The following is a 15,715-nucleotide window of genomic DNA, read 5'->3' on the forward strand; positions in this document are numbered from 1 at the left end:
CAGTATCATTATTCTTTTCATTATTAACAAGAAGCTGAACACTAACGTTTTGTGATCAACAGTGTATCCACCACACAGTCAGGTTGAGGATGTCCCGGATACAGGATGTGGATGTGTCATAACTCAGTGGATAACAAAGAAGTTGAACAGTAACATTTTGTGGGACTCTTCCTTGAGATAAACATAGGTCTGTCTGAAAAACAACAACATGCGACTAAGATGGCAGGATTCACTTGTCATTTGCTGCTTTCTTTAAGCCCCGTGTACCTCACCTTTCTGATTTCATTCCTCAAGTCTGCCATTAACTGTGTGGATGTAGGAATCATCTGCCAAGACACAGGCTTGGAGTTTGCATGGCTGGCAGGAGGACAGACTGGGCAATGCAAGTGCTACATGCTTAGAATACCTATCAGAGGAAGAACCTCATTAAAGCCCTAATGGCTGCCATATGTCAGCGAAGTTCACACACACTAAACAAGCACACCCTCATCTCTCCAAATGCATCAAGGCGCCATTGTTTACCAGGCTAATGCTGAGCGGGTTAGAGCTAATGGTCTGTGTGATTGACCATGTGCTCCCAAAGCTCGCTGTGAGATTCCTACAGCAGCAGTGGAGGAAGCTCAGATTAAAGGATCTTACTTGAATTTGTCTTTGCCCATGTAGTGTTAGCATTAGGAAACAAGGGAGGTCACTGGTAGGGATCGATCTTCCTCACTAAAATGCACTGATAATGATATTTGAGCAAGATAGATAAAGAAAATCTAAACTTCTTTTGACTTTCATCATGCCAGTACAACCATGGACCCATAGTGTAGCTGGCTGGACACAGAAAAAGGGAGTGAATATGATTACTTTTCAATATGAGCTTTTTGGAGTTTCTTTATTGTCAGTGTTTGCTCTTTTTGGAATATAATGCGTTTCCTCTTTTTTGTTTTGTAGAAGGCTTTCATTTTGGGGTGAATTATTGCTTTAGCAGGCACCTTCAGTATGCATCATTGGAACTGGTCAATGGTCAAATTTATGACACTGGCAAATAGCATTGAAGCTGTGTTACAGGATGTTTCTCAGAATTGATTTAACTGTTGATTCATGGTTAAATTTATAGTCATGGATTAAGTCTAGTCCAAGATTGAAATCCTTTTTTTACAGAACAATCTTTCTAAGCGCAAAACAAAAATCAGCCTTCGGTTGCTGTGAAATGCCAAGAAGTCCCATTACCTGCTGAACATAAGGTATTTAAATCTTCAGCCACGTTTCATCCTTTCTGTGAAACACATTTTCTATCCTATCGACCGATGAACCGAACAGGATGGCTTTTCCAGATGTAGAAGTTGACAGATGCTTTCATGGAGACAGAGGGCAAAAAGTCTTTTAGGGCAGGTGTCGGTGCTCTTTCAGAACACATCTGATCATTAATAACTTAAATCTGGTAGGATACACTCTAATGGCGACGAAACAGGTTCTCAAAACTTAAGAATGTGATTAATAACAGTGCAGACTAATTTGAATACCACAGTGTGCAAACCTCTCGTGTCTACAGGAAGTCATGTTGTTCACCGTTATTTATCAGTTCATGAAGTTTGCAGTTCATTGTATTATTATACATTTTCCATACTAAAGAATATACCATGGTGTGGTAATCACTGCAGTTCTGTGTAGGATCGATGATTGAAAATCTCCATCTGTAATTAAGTTATCATGTCAAGTGATGCTTGTACTTCAGTTGATGGGCTAAGTGTGCAACCTGGATCCACTGATTTAAAATGTCTGCTCACAAAAACAGAACAGCACCCAACTGTCAACATTCAACTCATTTGTTTCGGAAACAAATTAGATCTTATGAACGCTATATAAACACACAAGATAAGAAATACGTACTCAGCAAGTAGTAAAACGGTGTACCACTAACACTGTCCCATCTGATTCAAGCGTAAACTATACAGTCTCTGAAAATCCCCATTATATTAGGGCATGAATTCTGTGTTGAAGGAACAAAATGGAAAACATATGAGCTGCTGGGGTGAGGAGCTACAAGCATGCGTCCATGTGGTCCAACATGTACACGACAGACATAGATACTGATAAAATACATGCAGTTTTCACAAAGCTATTTCCCATCTTGATCAAAAAAATTGACTCAAACACTAGCTCTATGTTTCTTTACTATATTATTCTGTGCTTGAATGAGAACCCAGTGACAACTGGTATTCTTCCTCAGTGTTGAAGGCCTTGATTGATTGTATCCCTTTCTCAAGCTAGCTGTCCATGTCATTCAATGCAACATCTTGAACACAATCCCACCTTTGTCTCGTCTTTATTTACTACTGAGCTGATTGTTGAAGCTCACTTTCCTCTCTGTGACAGGTTCCTTAAAGCTCCTCTGCTGTCTATGAACAACCTTTGACCTTTGGTCTAGTTCACAGGATCTTGTGTTTTTTTCCACAACCTTTGATGGACCTTTCTTTCCTCTGCTAAAAAAAGTTGAAATATGAGTTTATAGATATAAACATTGTTGAAGTTAGATCATGAACGCATAAAAAAATTAATAAGTAAAAGTAGCGCGGTAAATGTATCCAATGTCAAGAAGTGAAAGTAATGAATTCTCTCTAATGAATAAATCATAAACCCAAAAAACTGGGCAAATTGTGATGTCAACCTCATGGTGGCACTAAAGCACCAAAGTGTTGACAGTGTTCATGACAAATGTTTGTACCAAATTACTACATTTTACTACCCTAACATTTTACCCCAAACCTCCCAAGATCCATCCACCTCTGTGGTGGTGTTAGAGGAAAAGTCATGGGATTGCCAAAGTCATTATATTTCCTCTGGGAAATTTCTTAATAAAAACTGGATGGTTTACCATGAAAGCACAGCTATGGTAAACCATCCAGTTTTTATTGAGACATTTTAATGTGGAATCTGAAAAGTGGTGGACTGACTGGCAAACCAACACTGCCATCCCCAAATGACCCACATTCGTATTACAGTGACATGAGAGACATGAACTGAGAGCACTGGTTGATTAAATATTTAGACACATAAAACCTTTTGCGTGCCACTTAGTGCTCCCCAAGACGATTGCAAAGACAAAAAAACAGTAAAATCACACCAATGCAGCTGCAGCAATGTTCTAGTTCTAGTTGTACAGAGCCAATGAATAATAAATAATCATAATAAAAAAATCAGTTCTGTTGCCCTGCATTTTCATCTTGCAGATTAAAATAATGAATGCATCACAAGCCAGAAAAATAACTGATTGCGTAAAGGAAATGACAGATGGGAGTGAGCCTGTCAAATCATCAGGTGGAACAACTCTGCTTTAAAATATTACAGCCAAACCACACTGATTGTACAGTCTTATTAGCTGGCTCTGCTGCAAAAATGCATGTTTCCTGTTACATTATCATATGTACCCCTTTGGTTTATTTGAAGAGTGGATGGTGCAGTATCAAATATCTCATTTACTTTTACTAATGTGTCATCTTCCATTGAATAAAAAAGCTTGCAAAATCAATTTGTTGAGATGAGCATTGCAGACTTTCTTCTTTAACATAAACACGTTGTTTGGTAAGTTGCATTCCTTTTCTGTGACCATTTCTTACAATAGAAATGTGGGAATAGAGACTTCAAAAATGCAGGAAATACAAATCATTCCTGCCAGAGACTGAATTTCCATCTAGTAAGGAAGAAACTGTAAATCACTTCAGATTTGAGTATAACTTCCGACCACTGAGGTCTGAGATCCAAGCCCTCCACATTTACTGAACAGCGTTGAGATACATGCCATGCAGCTGAGGCCTGCTAATTCAGCTATTGATCTGGACTTTCTTTGCCTCATGTTTTTAACATCAGGGAGGGAATGGACACATGGTTGAAGTTTTGTTGATTCATTTTAGGTCAAAGTACTTGAAATAGTACGTTTTTTTAGTGGCAGGAAGTGCGTTGGTCCTTGGAGAAATTGGACAGGGGAGGTACTGTACTGTAGAGGATAAGTAATGTCAATAACACCTAATGAGATAAGCAGGGATAGGGACTCGGTGGCCGATGTTTGTCTGTGGAGAACACAAGAACATTCAAGCAGATGTCTGTAACTTGATGGGAAACCATTATCACCACCATTCCACCACTATCAGGAGACCAACATTTTCCATTTGTTTCTGAACTATGAATTTGAAAGATATGATAGGATTACGAAGTTGAATGCAAGAAATTATTTTCATAAGATGGCACAAAAAAACTGTCAGAGAAAAACTGATTTAAAAGGTGATGGAGAAAGAAGGAGTGTACAATACTTTCAAAGGTATACAGATGTGTTCCCAGAATGTATAGAAGAATGACTCTGTGCTGAGGTAAGTCTTGTGTGTCATCTATCCTGTCAGTCCATCAGCGAGACGAAGATTGATCATTCAAATTTGTAGGTAAGAGGCTCAGAGGCCACACGAGGAGGTCGGGACTGATGAATATCGAGGAAAAGGCAGCAGGTGTTTGGGTATCAGGGGACTTGGACCCAGGGGGAGGGTCACAGTGCTTTATAACATTTTTCAAATAACTGATTTGTTGCTTCAATGCTAAAACAATACTTCATTGTAATACGTTTTTTTTCTTTCCGGTTTCTATGATACCATGATCTGTTGTCCTTGACCATGTATGTTAGACAGAAAGAGAATCATGGAAGGAATGTTTACCCAAAAAAATCGTAGCAATAAAAGCATCTTTGATAAAGATGCATTGAGAAAAAAGCCTGACTTGTTTTGATAATGTTATATTTTTTAGACATTTTGTCTTGGAGGATATAAGGCAAGGTTTTTGGAGACATAGAAATAATTGCATGCATGCTTATGTGCATGTGGGTGGCTGGCCTGTGCAATGCATCCCAATGCGCAACAGCTGATCCAAGGCAGAAATGGTTGTCTTAATACACTCATGGGGGAAGAGTAAGACTGTTCACATTCAAAGTCAAATAGGATCGTTTCCATGAATACAGCCCCTCAACTGTGTGTGGGTCTCAGTTTATGGGATTGTCTCTCAGAACCCCAGTTTATGGGGTTCTGAGAGACAGCAAAGGGCTGTTTACATGCACATGTGTGTTGAGATATACTGGGTTAATAAAGATATAAACCACTCAAGGCCATGGTTCACAGTGAGAGGTGATGCATGCATGAGGGGAAGGTTTAACAGTTTTTGACAGAGTCTTTTGCTGTTCTTATTTGGGTATAACCCTTTTCTATCATCTTTTTCAATTGTTAGAGAAAAAATAAATCCAATTTGCAAGGTATGGCTCTTTTTGCCAAGGAAATATCATTTTTTTGTAGGAATTAAAATGTAATGTCTTCAGTCATTGAATACTGTATGTGCAGATAGAGAAAGTGTTTATTTTTTTAAAGGATTATTTTTTGGAATGATGACGAGTTCTGGCAGTGCAGTTTGGTCACCACATGCTAGGCATCGCTAACTCTACACTCTTTAAGCAACATGTGACTTTCTGCCTTGTCAACATCATGTTACCCAGAACCGTCTTCAATGACATGACAGGGCTTGAATCAATGTTTGTTGACATTTGGTTTCTCTCTCTGCTCGGCATCTTGATGATGATAGCAAATGACCCTGAGCTGAGATGGGAGGCTCATTAGGGCTGTAAGGAGGTGCTGGATCAAAGCGGGGATGTGTCCGGGGGCAGAGCAGCGAGGTTACGGGGCCATGACACTTCCCTATGAGTTAATGAAGATTGCAGAGCAGGATTGTTTCTCCGTGTGCAGCTACGTGTGTGTGTGTGTGTGTGTGTGCACGCACATTTTTCAGGTTTAGACGGACGGTTACTTACATCCCCCAAGGAGAATGAGCTGAACTCTGGACTACTATGTAAGTAAAGGCTTGCCAAGGCCAAGGCGGGGCAATGTAGCCAACTGCATTGAGCAATGTCACCCTGGCATTTAATTATTCATAAGGAAAAAAATGCACATTACAAAAAGTGCATGCATATAATCTTAACAAGGCCATATAACAACCTAGGAAGACAATTAAGATTGGACAGCTAGGCCTAAATCTGTAAAAAATCTGCCCAATAGATCATCTGTAGAAATTCCTGAAAGAAAAATTCTGCAACTCCAAGTGACCCAGATAACACTGCCTGCCCTTAGAAACTAAGCGTGGGTTTGGCCTGAAAAAAGAAAGATGGCGACCCATCCTTAGTTTCTGAGGTCCTGCGGAATTCTACATATTGCCCTTGAAGGCCACATTACCAACAATTCCACATAAGAAAACATCTACGTATATATTGTAGTGTTAATAGTGGTACTTTATTTCTTTTCTTCTTGCCAACAGTGCTGATGCTTTACCTGCTGCAAACTGTTTTTTTTTTTTACAAGAATTGTAGATCAGGAAACAAACTACTATTACCCTTTACTAACTACTGTAGAAGAGAACCATTTGTTCTGTGAGCTTGTTTATCTCAGCTGCTGTTCTTCCTTTATGGTTTGTTTCACCTACTGTAACAAATGCGTTCATATCTCTTCCTCTCCATTGGAAAGATATATAGGAAATACTTTGTTTGAAATACTTTGGTTGTAATAATTCAGCAGCACTCTTCCAAACTACCGTGTTTCGCGTCCCATCAATTAAAACAATCTGAAGAGAGACTCGATAATGCACGTCACATGTTCAGCTGGACACAATTTTGCCCTAATGGACTGCTACAGTTGTGAGACATTTTATGTTAATGTATTTTGTGCATGATTATTCATGTGCACACATATGGAGACAGGGACATTCTATCTGAGCAGTAGGGGCTGTTTATCATATACCCATGTCTATTTAAAATACTGGCCAAGTTATCCACGCTCCACCAGTGTCTTCATGTCTTGTGAAACAGATCAAATACAGTGTAAGAATAACTGACAATTCCCTGAATAGACCGACAGGAGAATACCGGCTATGCTCCTCTGAGTCTACTCGTTTATGTTGAAACTGTGAGAACGGTTTTCTTTCGAGCACATCTACGTTGGCTTTTGCTTATTAGTAGTCCATTTAACTGTATGTGTTTTAGATTAGCCCTTGCATAAATGCTTAAATGTCAGGGGATTGAGGGAATGGGACATTATACTGCTACTATTATGCCCACAAATCCTAAACAAATATTAAAAACCTAAGTTACAAGCTTGGTTATGATTCCCTGTTTATTAAAGAAAAGCCATAGGCAACTGTGAGTGAATTTCAGTAACCATCTGCAGACCTGGACTTCTCATGTGCTCTTCATCTACCTAGGCAAGCTGGCAAACATTGTGTTACTGTTAAGCTATAACTCCAGCTGACTCCTGTCCTTTTCTTTCCAAATTGTTTCTCCAAGTTGCGCTTTTGAAATTTCCTGTTATTTAAAGATAAACAAACTATTGCTCAACACACAGCTAAGGGGTCCCAATAAGTCTTTTAACAGATGGGGGACGCAGCTTAATCACTTTTCTTTTCCTCTCTCTCTCCTTAGTCTTCCTCGTTGACAGGGGGTTATCATGCAATCACAAAGTCCATGCATGACCATTTCCTTTTTCTCAACCAAACATACAACACTGTATCATCTGTGAAAGGTTTGGCTATGTTGTTGCCGTGAAGCAATAGCAGCAGTTTGATCAGTTTTTTCAAAGATCGGGCAAAAGTTTGTGCAAAGATCCTTTGACATTAGATGAAATACTGTGTACAGGAACATTTTGCATTTGCTCTTGCTTTCCACTCAAGATAATACTTTATAATGAAAATTATTTCTAATAAAGTACTCATTGACACCCATCTGCAGGCATCAGGGATTCCTCTTACTCCTTGCTAATACACACACCATTTCTACTTATAGCAGAAGTATGAAACAATATAAGGGGTGCATGCATTTCTATCATAATTGGTCCAGAACGATTTTGGTAAAGTTGACAAAATCATCATTATTTTTTTGAACTTAATGTGTGAAAAGATAGAATAAACCATATAGAGTGTTTTGATAGATTGAATTTCACACCACATAATTAACAAATAAGTATATTCTGTTTAGCTCTACAATTAGCATCAATGCTTTTCTTTCTTTGACTGCTGCAAATATTTACTCAGAAAACTAAAATTAATTTCTAAAACTACATTTTTGCAGAAACCAACAACAAATCTTTCCTGTTATAGATTTTTAGCCAGTGATCAGTCTAATATGAAAGCGATATTGGTAGCCATATTGATGTCTCATATGTCACAGATTGATCATACTAGCACTTTTACAAGTATAAAAAAGTCTGATGTGTTTGGCCGTGATGCACAGCTAACAGGCATCATTATACAGCACAAGAACAAGGCACCTGAGGGTTTTTGCTGGAGTACAAGAGCTAAAAAAGGAACAAACCTGGAAACCATTTCACCCTCAGAGACAAGTAAGAACATGGGACGTCAATAGCAAGTCCATGAAAATCATTTTTATGCTTTACAGAGCGAGTCAACATGAGACTTAGTCGATGCGATGAAGTGAAAAGGTAGAAGATTCTGGGGACTGGAGAAAATTCTTAATCTCGCAACATGTGAGAAGAATGAAGTTATAGCTTCGGCTGTTTCTTTTATTAGCCTCCAGGAACTCATTGATTCTTAAAGATTGGCAACAGACACGCTAATGACAGTTCTGTTTTTTTACTTCTGGGAGCTCCCTGACATCAAAGCATATCTGTCACAGAGATTGTGTCGAGAGGTCATGCTGCACAAAGTGATGAGTAAAAGTGAACGTTGTAAAAGTTTTATTGATTTTCTTTCTGCTGAAAAGAGAACTAAACAACACATGAAGGGACTCCTCAAAGAGCAAGAAAAGTTAGCTGAAAGGAAACCTTTCTTTTTTTTTGTAAACTGAGCATTATGTTAGTAAGTCTGTCCTTTTAATCCTTTTCTTTCAGACGTTAATGAATGTGAAGTGGATGAAGGCAGCTGTGAGGGGTACTGTTGCAACACCATCGGCAGCTACTACTGCAAGTGTCCTGAAGGCAGTCGACTGGGGCCAGATGGCAAGGCATGCCATGGTAAGAGCTGGCATGCTACGTACATAATAAGAACAATAACACTGGTGTGTTGATTGCCATATTTTCTAGATGTGTAAAGTGAACATGTGCTTGGATAATACATCAAAGTCATCTTTTTGAATGAATTTAATGGTCCTTATGATGGTGCAGAAAGGTCAGGTCATTAAATTTGAAATATCTGATATAAGTTGGCCAACTTAAGACTTACTTAACCGGCTAGACTACAGGCTGTAAAGGGCTTAACCAACCACACAGGCAGCTTTCTAATAAGCTTCTATTCTCAGACAGCAGGCTCTCTCAGTTCGGTCGTATTATCTGACAGAAATATGCTGAGTTAATGTTGGGCACTGAGGCCCATTTGTTCTTGAGAGCTACAGGTGTGAACAAGTGCCTCTGACCTTTAACCCTTAAGACAGGATATTGTCATCTAGTAATAATTTAAAGTCTGAGACCTAACCAGTGGAGAAGACAAACGGAAGCAGCTTCAGCAGCTGTGAAGTTGTTATTTTACAGGCTGTTGTGTGAATTGTATGTGTGGTCTTATTTATGGGGAAAGACAGCAAGTTTATATTTGAAGTGCTGAAGAAAAATAAACCTGTGAAGGAGTTTTTTTTTTTTTTTAATCTTGGAACTTTCAATGTTAGTTAACCATTCTGAAAACAGATGTGTAAGATCACTTCCTTTGACATTTAGAGTCCCCTGAGTTGCCTCTCTGCACTGCTGTTTTTAACCTTAATTCAGATGAAAACGGGATCAAATTTGTAATTTGATCATACTAATCACTAAAGTAAACACACACATCAAACCCTATGACACTACAATGCTGGCTCTCACATCAGAGTGCCTCTGATCCTCTTTTGTTTTTGGTAAATTCAGTTCCTGTGGCGTTCATTCTAAAGACCACCTGTTCACTTTTTTTCTGCATGCCCACCAAAGCAGCGCTCCCAAATGTTTAGTCTGTTTTATTGTCTAGTTCTAGATGCTAACTCAGCAGCTCGGCTAACAGCCAGACGGTGTCACACCATATCATTCAGACCTCGTTCCCCTCGACCTCCGACATCACAACTCCTGCCGCTGCTGCCCCACACACCACCTCACCCCAACACTGAAAAGCAGCCATTGTGTGTCTGCCATTGAAATCCTCTCCCACGAGGAGACCAATAAGTATATTAACCTTTACAAAACTCCCCCCAGCGTCTATTGTTTTGTGTGTAAGGCATCCTCTACAATAGCTGCCAATGTGTTAAAGTACAATGGCAGGACGGTTCATGAACATGTTATTCTTCATCGCGGGTTGCGTGCTGATTATTCATTTAGTGCAGATGTCTAAATAAATTGGGCAAAAGGATATAAATGCCTTAAACCCTTATCTAACTAATCTATGTGCAGAATACAAAAAGGATTGTTTTACTGGTGAAAGGCCTCCACTTTGACACCCCCTTCCCCCCCCCCTGTAGCTCCTATTATTGGAAACCAGCTAATTAAAATAGTCAAGATCATTTTGGAGACGGCTGTTCCCACGGGGCTGTCAGAGTGGTGAAAGTGCAGAGAAAGATGAGCCCACGCAAACTATTTAAAAATTATTTATAATATCTGCATTACTTAGTATGTCCTTTAACCTATGAGGAGCGATGCATGCTCAACTAAACTGAACCACATGCTTAGTGTTCAACACCTGCATAAAGAAAGGGAAATTGCAACATTGTTTTCCCCTCCTTGCACACATCTCCTCTGTCATCAGTGCGAACCGAAAAAAAAGCCAGAGTCAGAGATGACAACTGGAAGAGGGTATGGGAGGATTTGTGATGTGTTGTCCAGATGTGTGTTAAAGCCTGATTGTCCTTCAGTAGAGTGTTCAGGTATGTTGTCTTCTCAGCTTGCTTCTGTCTCTGTGGAACACAAGCTTCAGTCTGACACACGTTCAGCCATATGCAAGTCTCTCCTGTGCAGGAAATTGATTGCACGCATGCTACTGCACGAACAGCGTGATAAGCCATTCGTCATTCAACCCAAAGACATTAAACATGTGCATATTTATTCTAGAGGAGCCTGGACACAAGGTCAGTGTGGTAAGGCACACCGACCTTTTCAAAGTCAGGTTTCTGTATTTTCCCTAGCTATTAAAATGGGAAGTGGTGACAGTAGGTTCTAAACTTGACAGCTGAACTGTACACACGTAATACTCAAAAGTAGATGTCTGCAAAATATAAAAAAGAGAATATATTTGAGATCTGGTCAAATTGTTACAATTACAACTCTTTAAATCTGTAATACTAAAAATGGGTTTTTCATTTTCAACTATTTGGCACTATGAGACGATAAATGAGAAACAATTGAGAAACAAATGCTTTGTTTCTCAATAGCAGCTCAATTTAAGCTTCCAATCATTTCCGCAGTATTTTCCTACTATTGACTGAAGCTCTCAATCTCTTCAATCTGTTCAAATTGTTCAAACCGAGCAGAGAGGGCATGGGCTCAGTGGTTCTTGTTAAAGTGCAGCCTTGTAGTTTATGGCAATACTCAGTTATATGAATAAATAGTTTTCTTAATGTGCATTTGTCTGTGTATGGTTATGTATATGTGTGTGTGTTCAGATGTAAATGAGTGTGAGGAACTCAATGGAGGATGCCAGCAAACGTGTGTCGACACACCAGGCTCTTATCACTGTGAGTGCAGCGAAGGCTTCCGCATGCACACTGACGGTCGGACCTGCATTGGTAAGTACTAAACAGAAGTATGTATTGCACTTGTGGAGTGGAGTTCTTCTGTGGTTAGATAGTTGCTCCATAGAGGAATAGTTTTGAGACATATGCTCATTGGCTTTCTTGTCAAGAGTTAAATGAAAAGATTGACGCTATTCTTATATATGTATGTTATACAAAGATTATAGAATATTCATGTTTTAGAATCACAACTACCAACTCTGCCAGTGTTAGCACAGTGTGTGAGATCACCTGGACAAATTTCCCCATCTCTGTATTTGAATTAATGCAGCAGAACCTTAGGAGTGCTTGGCTTCCATGATTAATCTCAGTGTCTAGTGGGAAATTCAGATTTGAAAGGGGAAATAAAGACGGTAAAGCACTTTCCCTTCATTTTAGCACCATAAAACCTGAAGGTAACGAGAGAATTTGCTACTTGGATTCAGAAGTCTTCTGTTGCTTGTGGTCTTATTTTTCATTCTTAATACTCTTATTTTTTGACTGCAGCTCTGTGCAGGATGGAGGCAGCGGGATAGCTAATTGTATCTGTTTAAATCATCAATGTCAGAAGCCAGCCGTTCTCTCCGTTTTACAGCCCGTCTGTGTCATCGTGTCTGTGTTTAAAGCACCCAGAAGGCACACGGCTAATATTCATATTTGGCACATCATTAAATCACAGGAGTAATGGGATGGAAAGATAATTAGAGTGACCAGGGGTACTGCTTGAATATCATTTTCCAGTTTCCAGCCTTTACTCAAGAGTTCCATAATTTAACAGCTGCAGAGTTTGAAGTGTGAAAGCCATTTTAGAGTGCCAACAAATGCAGTTGTACCTGTCGTACTGTGTGAGTTCAGATTTTAAATATCTTATAACAGAGTCAATTAATTCTGTAATTGGGCACCAGAGCCGATGTGTGTTTTTGCTTATTTACCATCTGTGTTCTTGTCTCCGTCTATCGTTTAAGCTGTGAACTCTTGTTCGGTATTGAATGGTGGATGTGAGCACAAGTGTGTGGACATGGGGAACGATCACTACAAATGTGACTGCCGAAAGAACTATCAGCTGAAGAGAGATGGGAGACACTGCGAACGTGAGTCCTTTTGCCAACAGATGTTCTCATAATGTGAGAATAGATCAGAAATCGCTGGACCAACTGGGTTTCATTAGAGCAGGTTATCTTTCTGAAATGAGTTAGGTGCTTCTCATGTAGCAAATTGTATCAAATTACAGCAAAAATAAGATTTTTGTTGCTACAGCTAGTGTGCAAGGTAGGGAGATGTAGCGTGGAAAAGGAATTTGAGAAGCAGCTTTGGAAACAGAAGCGCAGGAATTCAGATTACTCCTCTTGGATTCAACAATGTTTTTGTTGGTTTTAGGGATCTTTCAGATATCATAACCAGACTCACTTTTGTAATGTTTCTGAATAAGAAGCTGCATGTGCAGGAGTTAAACTTACATGTTAATTCTGTGCTCATGAACTAACCAGCAAGGTCAGAGAATCACCTGCTGGGCTGACTTGCCTTCATTTTTGTGTATATTTTTGTGCGTCAGTGAGGGACCCCTGCGAGGACAGGAATGGAGGCTGCTCCCAGCTGTGTCTTTCAGAGGACGGCCGGGTTCACTGCAGCTGCCGACCTGGTTTTACTCTGGCTGGAGATGGCAAGAACTGTGAAGGTGAGGAATCACACTCTCTCACACACACCCAGACTGTATGCACACACAAAAAACAGGCTCAAAAATACCTTTCCTAGGAATCTGCTTCAGTTTTTCCATATGTTACAGCCACGCTAAACCTCTGTTTGAAAGCAAATACGCACTACAACAGACCCGTATTGATTTGAGAGGCTGATGTTGGAAACTTTTCTTGCTAACATTTATCCTGCTCCACCTGTGAGGAAAAAGAGAAGCCAGAGAAATCTGAGACCTGACAGAGCCTTCCAGCTGGAGGAAGTATTCACTACATTGTTTTGAAGATTTTTTTCACGGGAACATTGTTTTGTAGCCTTACGCTCGCTTAACAGTACGTGTGTTTGATTTATTAGCCTCTAGTGTAAGAAAACCAGCTCCAAACAAAGACAATGTTACATTTCTCTTTATCTCAGCCCCTTACAGGCAACACTACCAGACCCTAAGGGCCTGAGACCTCTAATATTTGTAGCTCTGAGTTGATGTATGACCTATTTGCATCAGTGCTTTGTTTCAAAACGTGTGTGTTTCTGTTGCAGTATGAACCATAATAACCCAGGCTCTTCTGGTCCTGAGAGTAAATTACGATTTAGCCAACAGGGTTAGGTTACTTAATTCTAGTGAAAGAGGACAAAGAGACATACGTCAACTCTGAAATGCTCTGGGATATGTCTCACTATGACCTAGAGATATATTCTTGTGTTGTGCAACTTTGGAAAACAGATAGATCTATGATATGAACTTTGCCATCATGCCTTTTTTATGCACATGTGATTTTTGTTTTGTGTTTTCGTGTCTCCTACAGACATTGATGAGTGCAGTTCAGGCCATGTCAAGTGTTCCCACGGCTGTCTCAACATGCTGGGCTCCTTCAGCTGTGTGTGTCGTCTGGGCTTTGAACTTGGTGCTGACGGCAAACAGTGCTACCGTAAGTAAAGACCATCGAAATTAAAATTAGTCTTCCACAAATTGCAGCTTTACTGTTTAACACATTACCTTGTGCAAATGAGCAAATCCCTCAAATAACTTATATCTTTGATCCGAAAACTTACTTATCTTGTAAATAAGAAAGGAAGGAAACTGGAATGCATGTATTCAATGGTGTGGATGCAACACGATATAAACAAAACCAAAAATAAGATCACACCAGCCGCGACGCCAAATCAGGACAATGGGGGGGCTAATGGCCCCTTCCCCACATCTTACCCCCATACCTCCGGAGCTCTTACTCTAACCACATCCATCTTGAACTAGACCTTCATTTTGATCTAAACTGCACATCTGCAAAGTTTCGAGACTGCATCGTACACAAAATCTTCCCACAGACAGACAGAAATATAGACACCTAGCAAAGTACTCAAACCTGTCCCTGTGCTAGTTTCCTGATGCAGTAGGTGTCTCCAGGATCACATTCTGCTATCATGACTCACAAGATGAAAGCAATACAAGCGTCGCATCTGGTAATAACCATAACCATGAAGAAGCACACTGCCAATCATCTCATGTCATTGCTGACCAGTTGCAATTTCAACTTATTTGTACAGCAAATGTTGCACAAAGATCACACTTGAAATGCATGAATTCTCCTTTCCTACTAAACATCAAGAGTTTTAGGATATTTTGGGATGGCAATGATAATTATACTCCTCACTTAATACATTGAAAATGTCCATTCTAAATTCATGGCAGTAAGTGTGCTTAAAAAAGCAGACATAATTCCTTTGTAATTTAAACTATAACTGTGGTTAAGAAGGTTTTTGTTTTTCCTCTATTGCAGCTGGAACAAACAAAAACAATTTGTCCTAATAACGGCCCCATAAACACTGCCCTGATGTTTCAGCTCTGCACTTTAATTCTGGCTTTGGTCCCATCTCCTCCAGGCATTGAGATGGAGATCGTCAACAGCTGTGAGAAGAACAATGGAGGTTGCTCTCATCACTGCGAGCACACCACCAATGGCCCGCTGTGCTCCTGCAACCACGGTTACCAGCTGGACCGGGACAGGAAGACCTGTGTAGGTAAGAACTCCTCTTCCTCTTTCATTTTCATTCACTTTGTGACTCTCTGCTTCTGTCTTTCTGGCCATCTGTTGAAACCAACTCTATACCACTGCGTGCCTTTCTCAGACACCGATGAGTGTGTCAGTGGGGTGTCCTGCTGCCGTCACTTCTGTAGAAACAACCCGGGTGGCTACGAGTGCAGCTGCAGAGCTGGCCACAGACTGAATCCAGACGGCTGTCACTGCGATGGTAAGAGGGCTAGATTGTTAGCGTGAGCCTTTTTAGTTGTTCTTTGTGTTA

The 15,715-nt window shown here is 40.0% G+C and overlaps 1 protein-coding gene across 3 annotated transcripts in view; it reads left to right on the forward strand.

Annotated features, from left to right (window-relative positions):
- The window catches only part of egfem1 (EGF-like and EMI domain containing 1), a 55,679-nt gene that overhangs the window by 8,700 nt on the left and 31,264 nt on the right, over window positions 1-15,715 (forward strand). For all 3 annotated transcript variants that reach the window (XM_031861023.1, XM_031861024.1, XM_031861025.1), the window contains 7 exons: window positions 8,904-9,026; window positions 11,621-11,743; window positions 12,694-12,819; window positions 13,281-13,403; window positions 14,221-14,343; window positions 15,296-15,433; window positions 15,542-15,664. In XM_031861023.1, the coding sequence (XP_031716883.1) occupies window positions 8,904-9,026; window positions 11,621-11,743; window positions 12,694-12,819; window positions 13,281-13,403; window positions 14,221-14,343; window positions 15,296-15,433; window positions 15,542-15,664 (879 nt within the window). The remainder of the gene's footprint in view (window positions 1-8,903; window positions 9,027-11,620; window positions 11,744-12,693; window positions 12,820-13,280; window positions 13,404-14,220; window positions 14,344-15,295; window positions 15,434-15,541; window positions 15,665-15,715) is intronic.

The sequence above is a fragment of the Anarrhichthys ocellatus genome, unplaced genomic scaffold (genome assembly GCF_004355925.1).
Source record: "Anarrhichthys ocellatus isolate YVR2014 unplaced genomic scaffold, GSC_Weel_1.0 scaffold24, whole genome shotgun sequence".
In the NCBI taxonomy this organism is placed as follows: Eukaryota; Metazoa; Chordata; class Actinopteri; order Perciformes; family Anarhichadidae; genus Anarrhichthys; species Anarrhichthys ocellatus.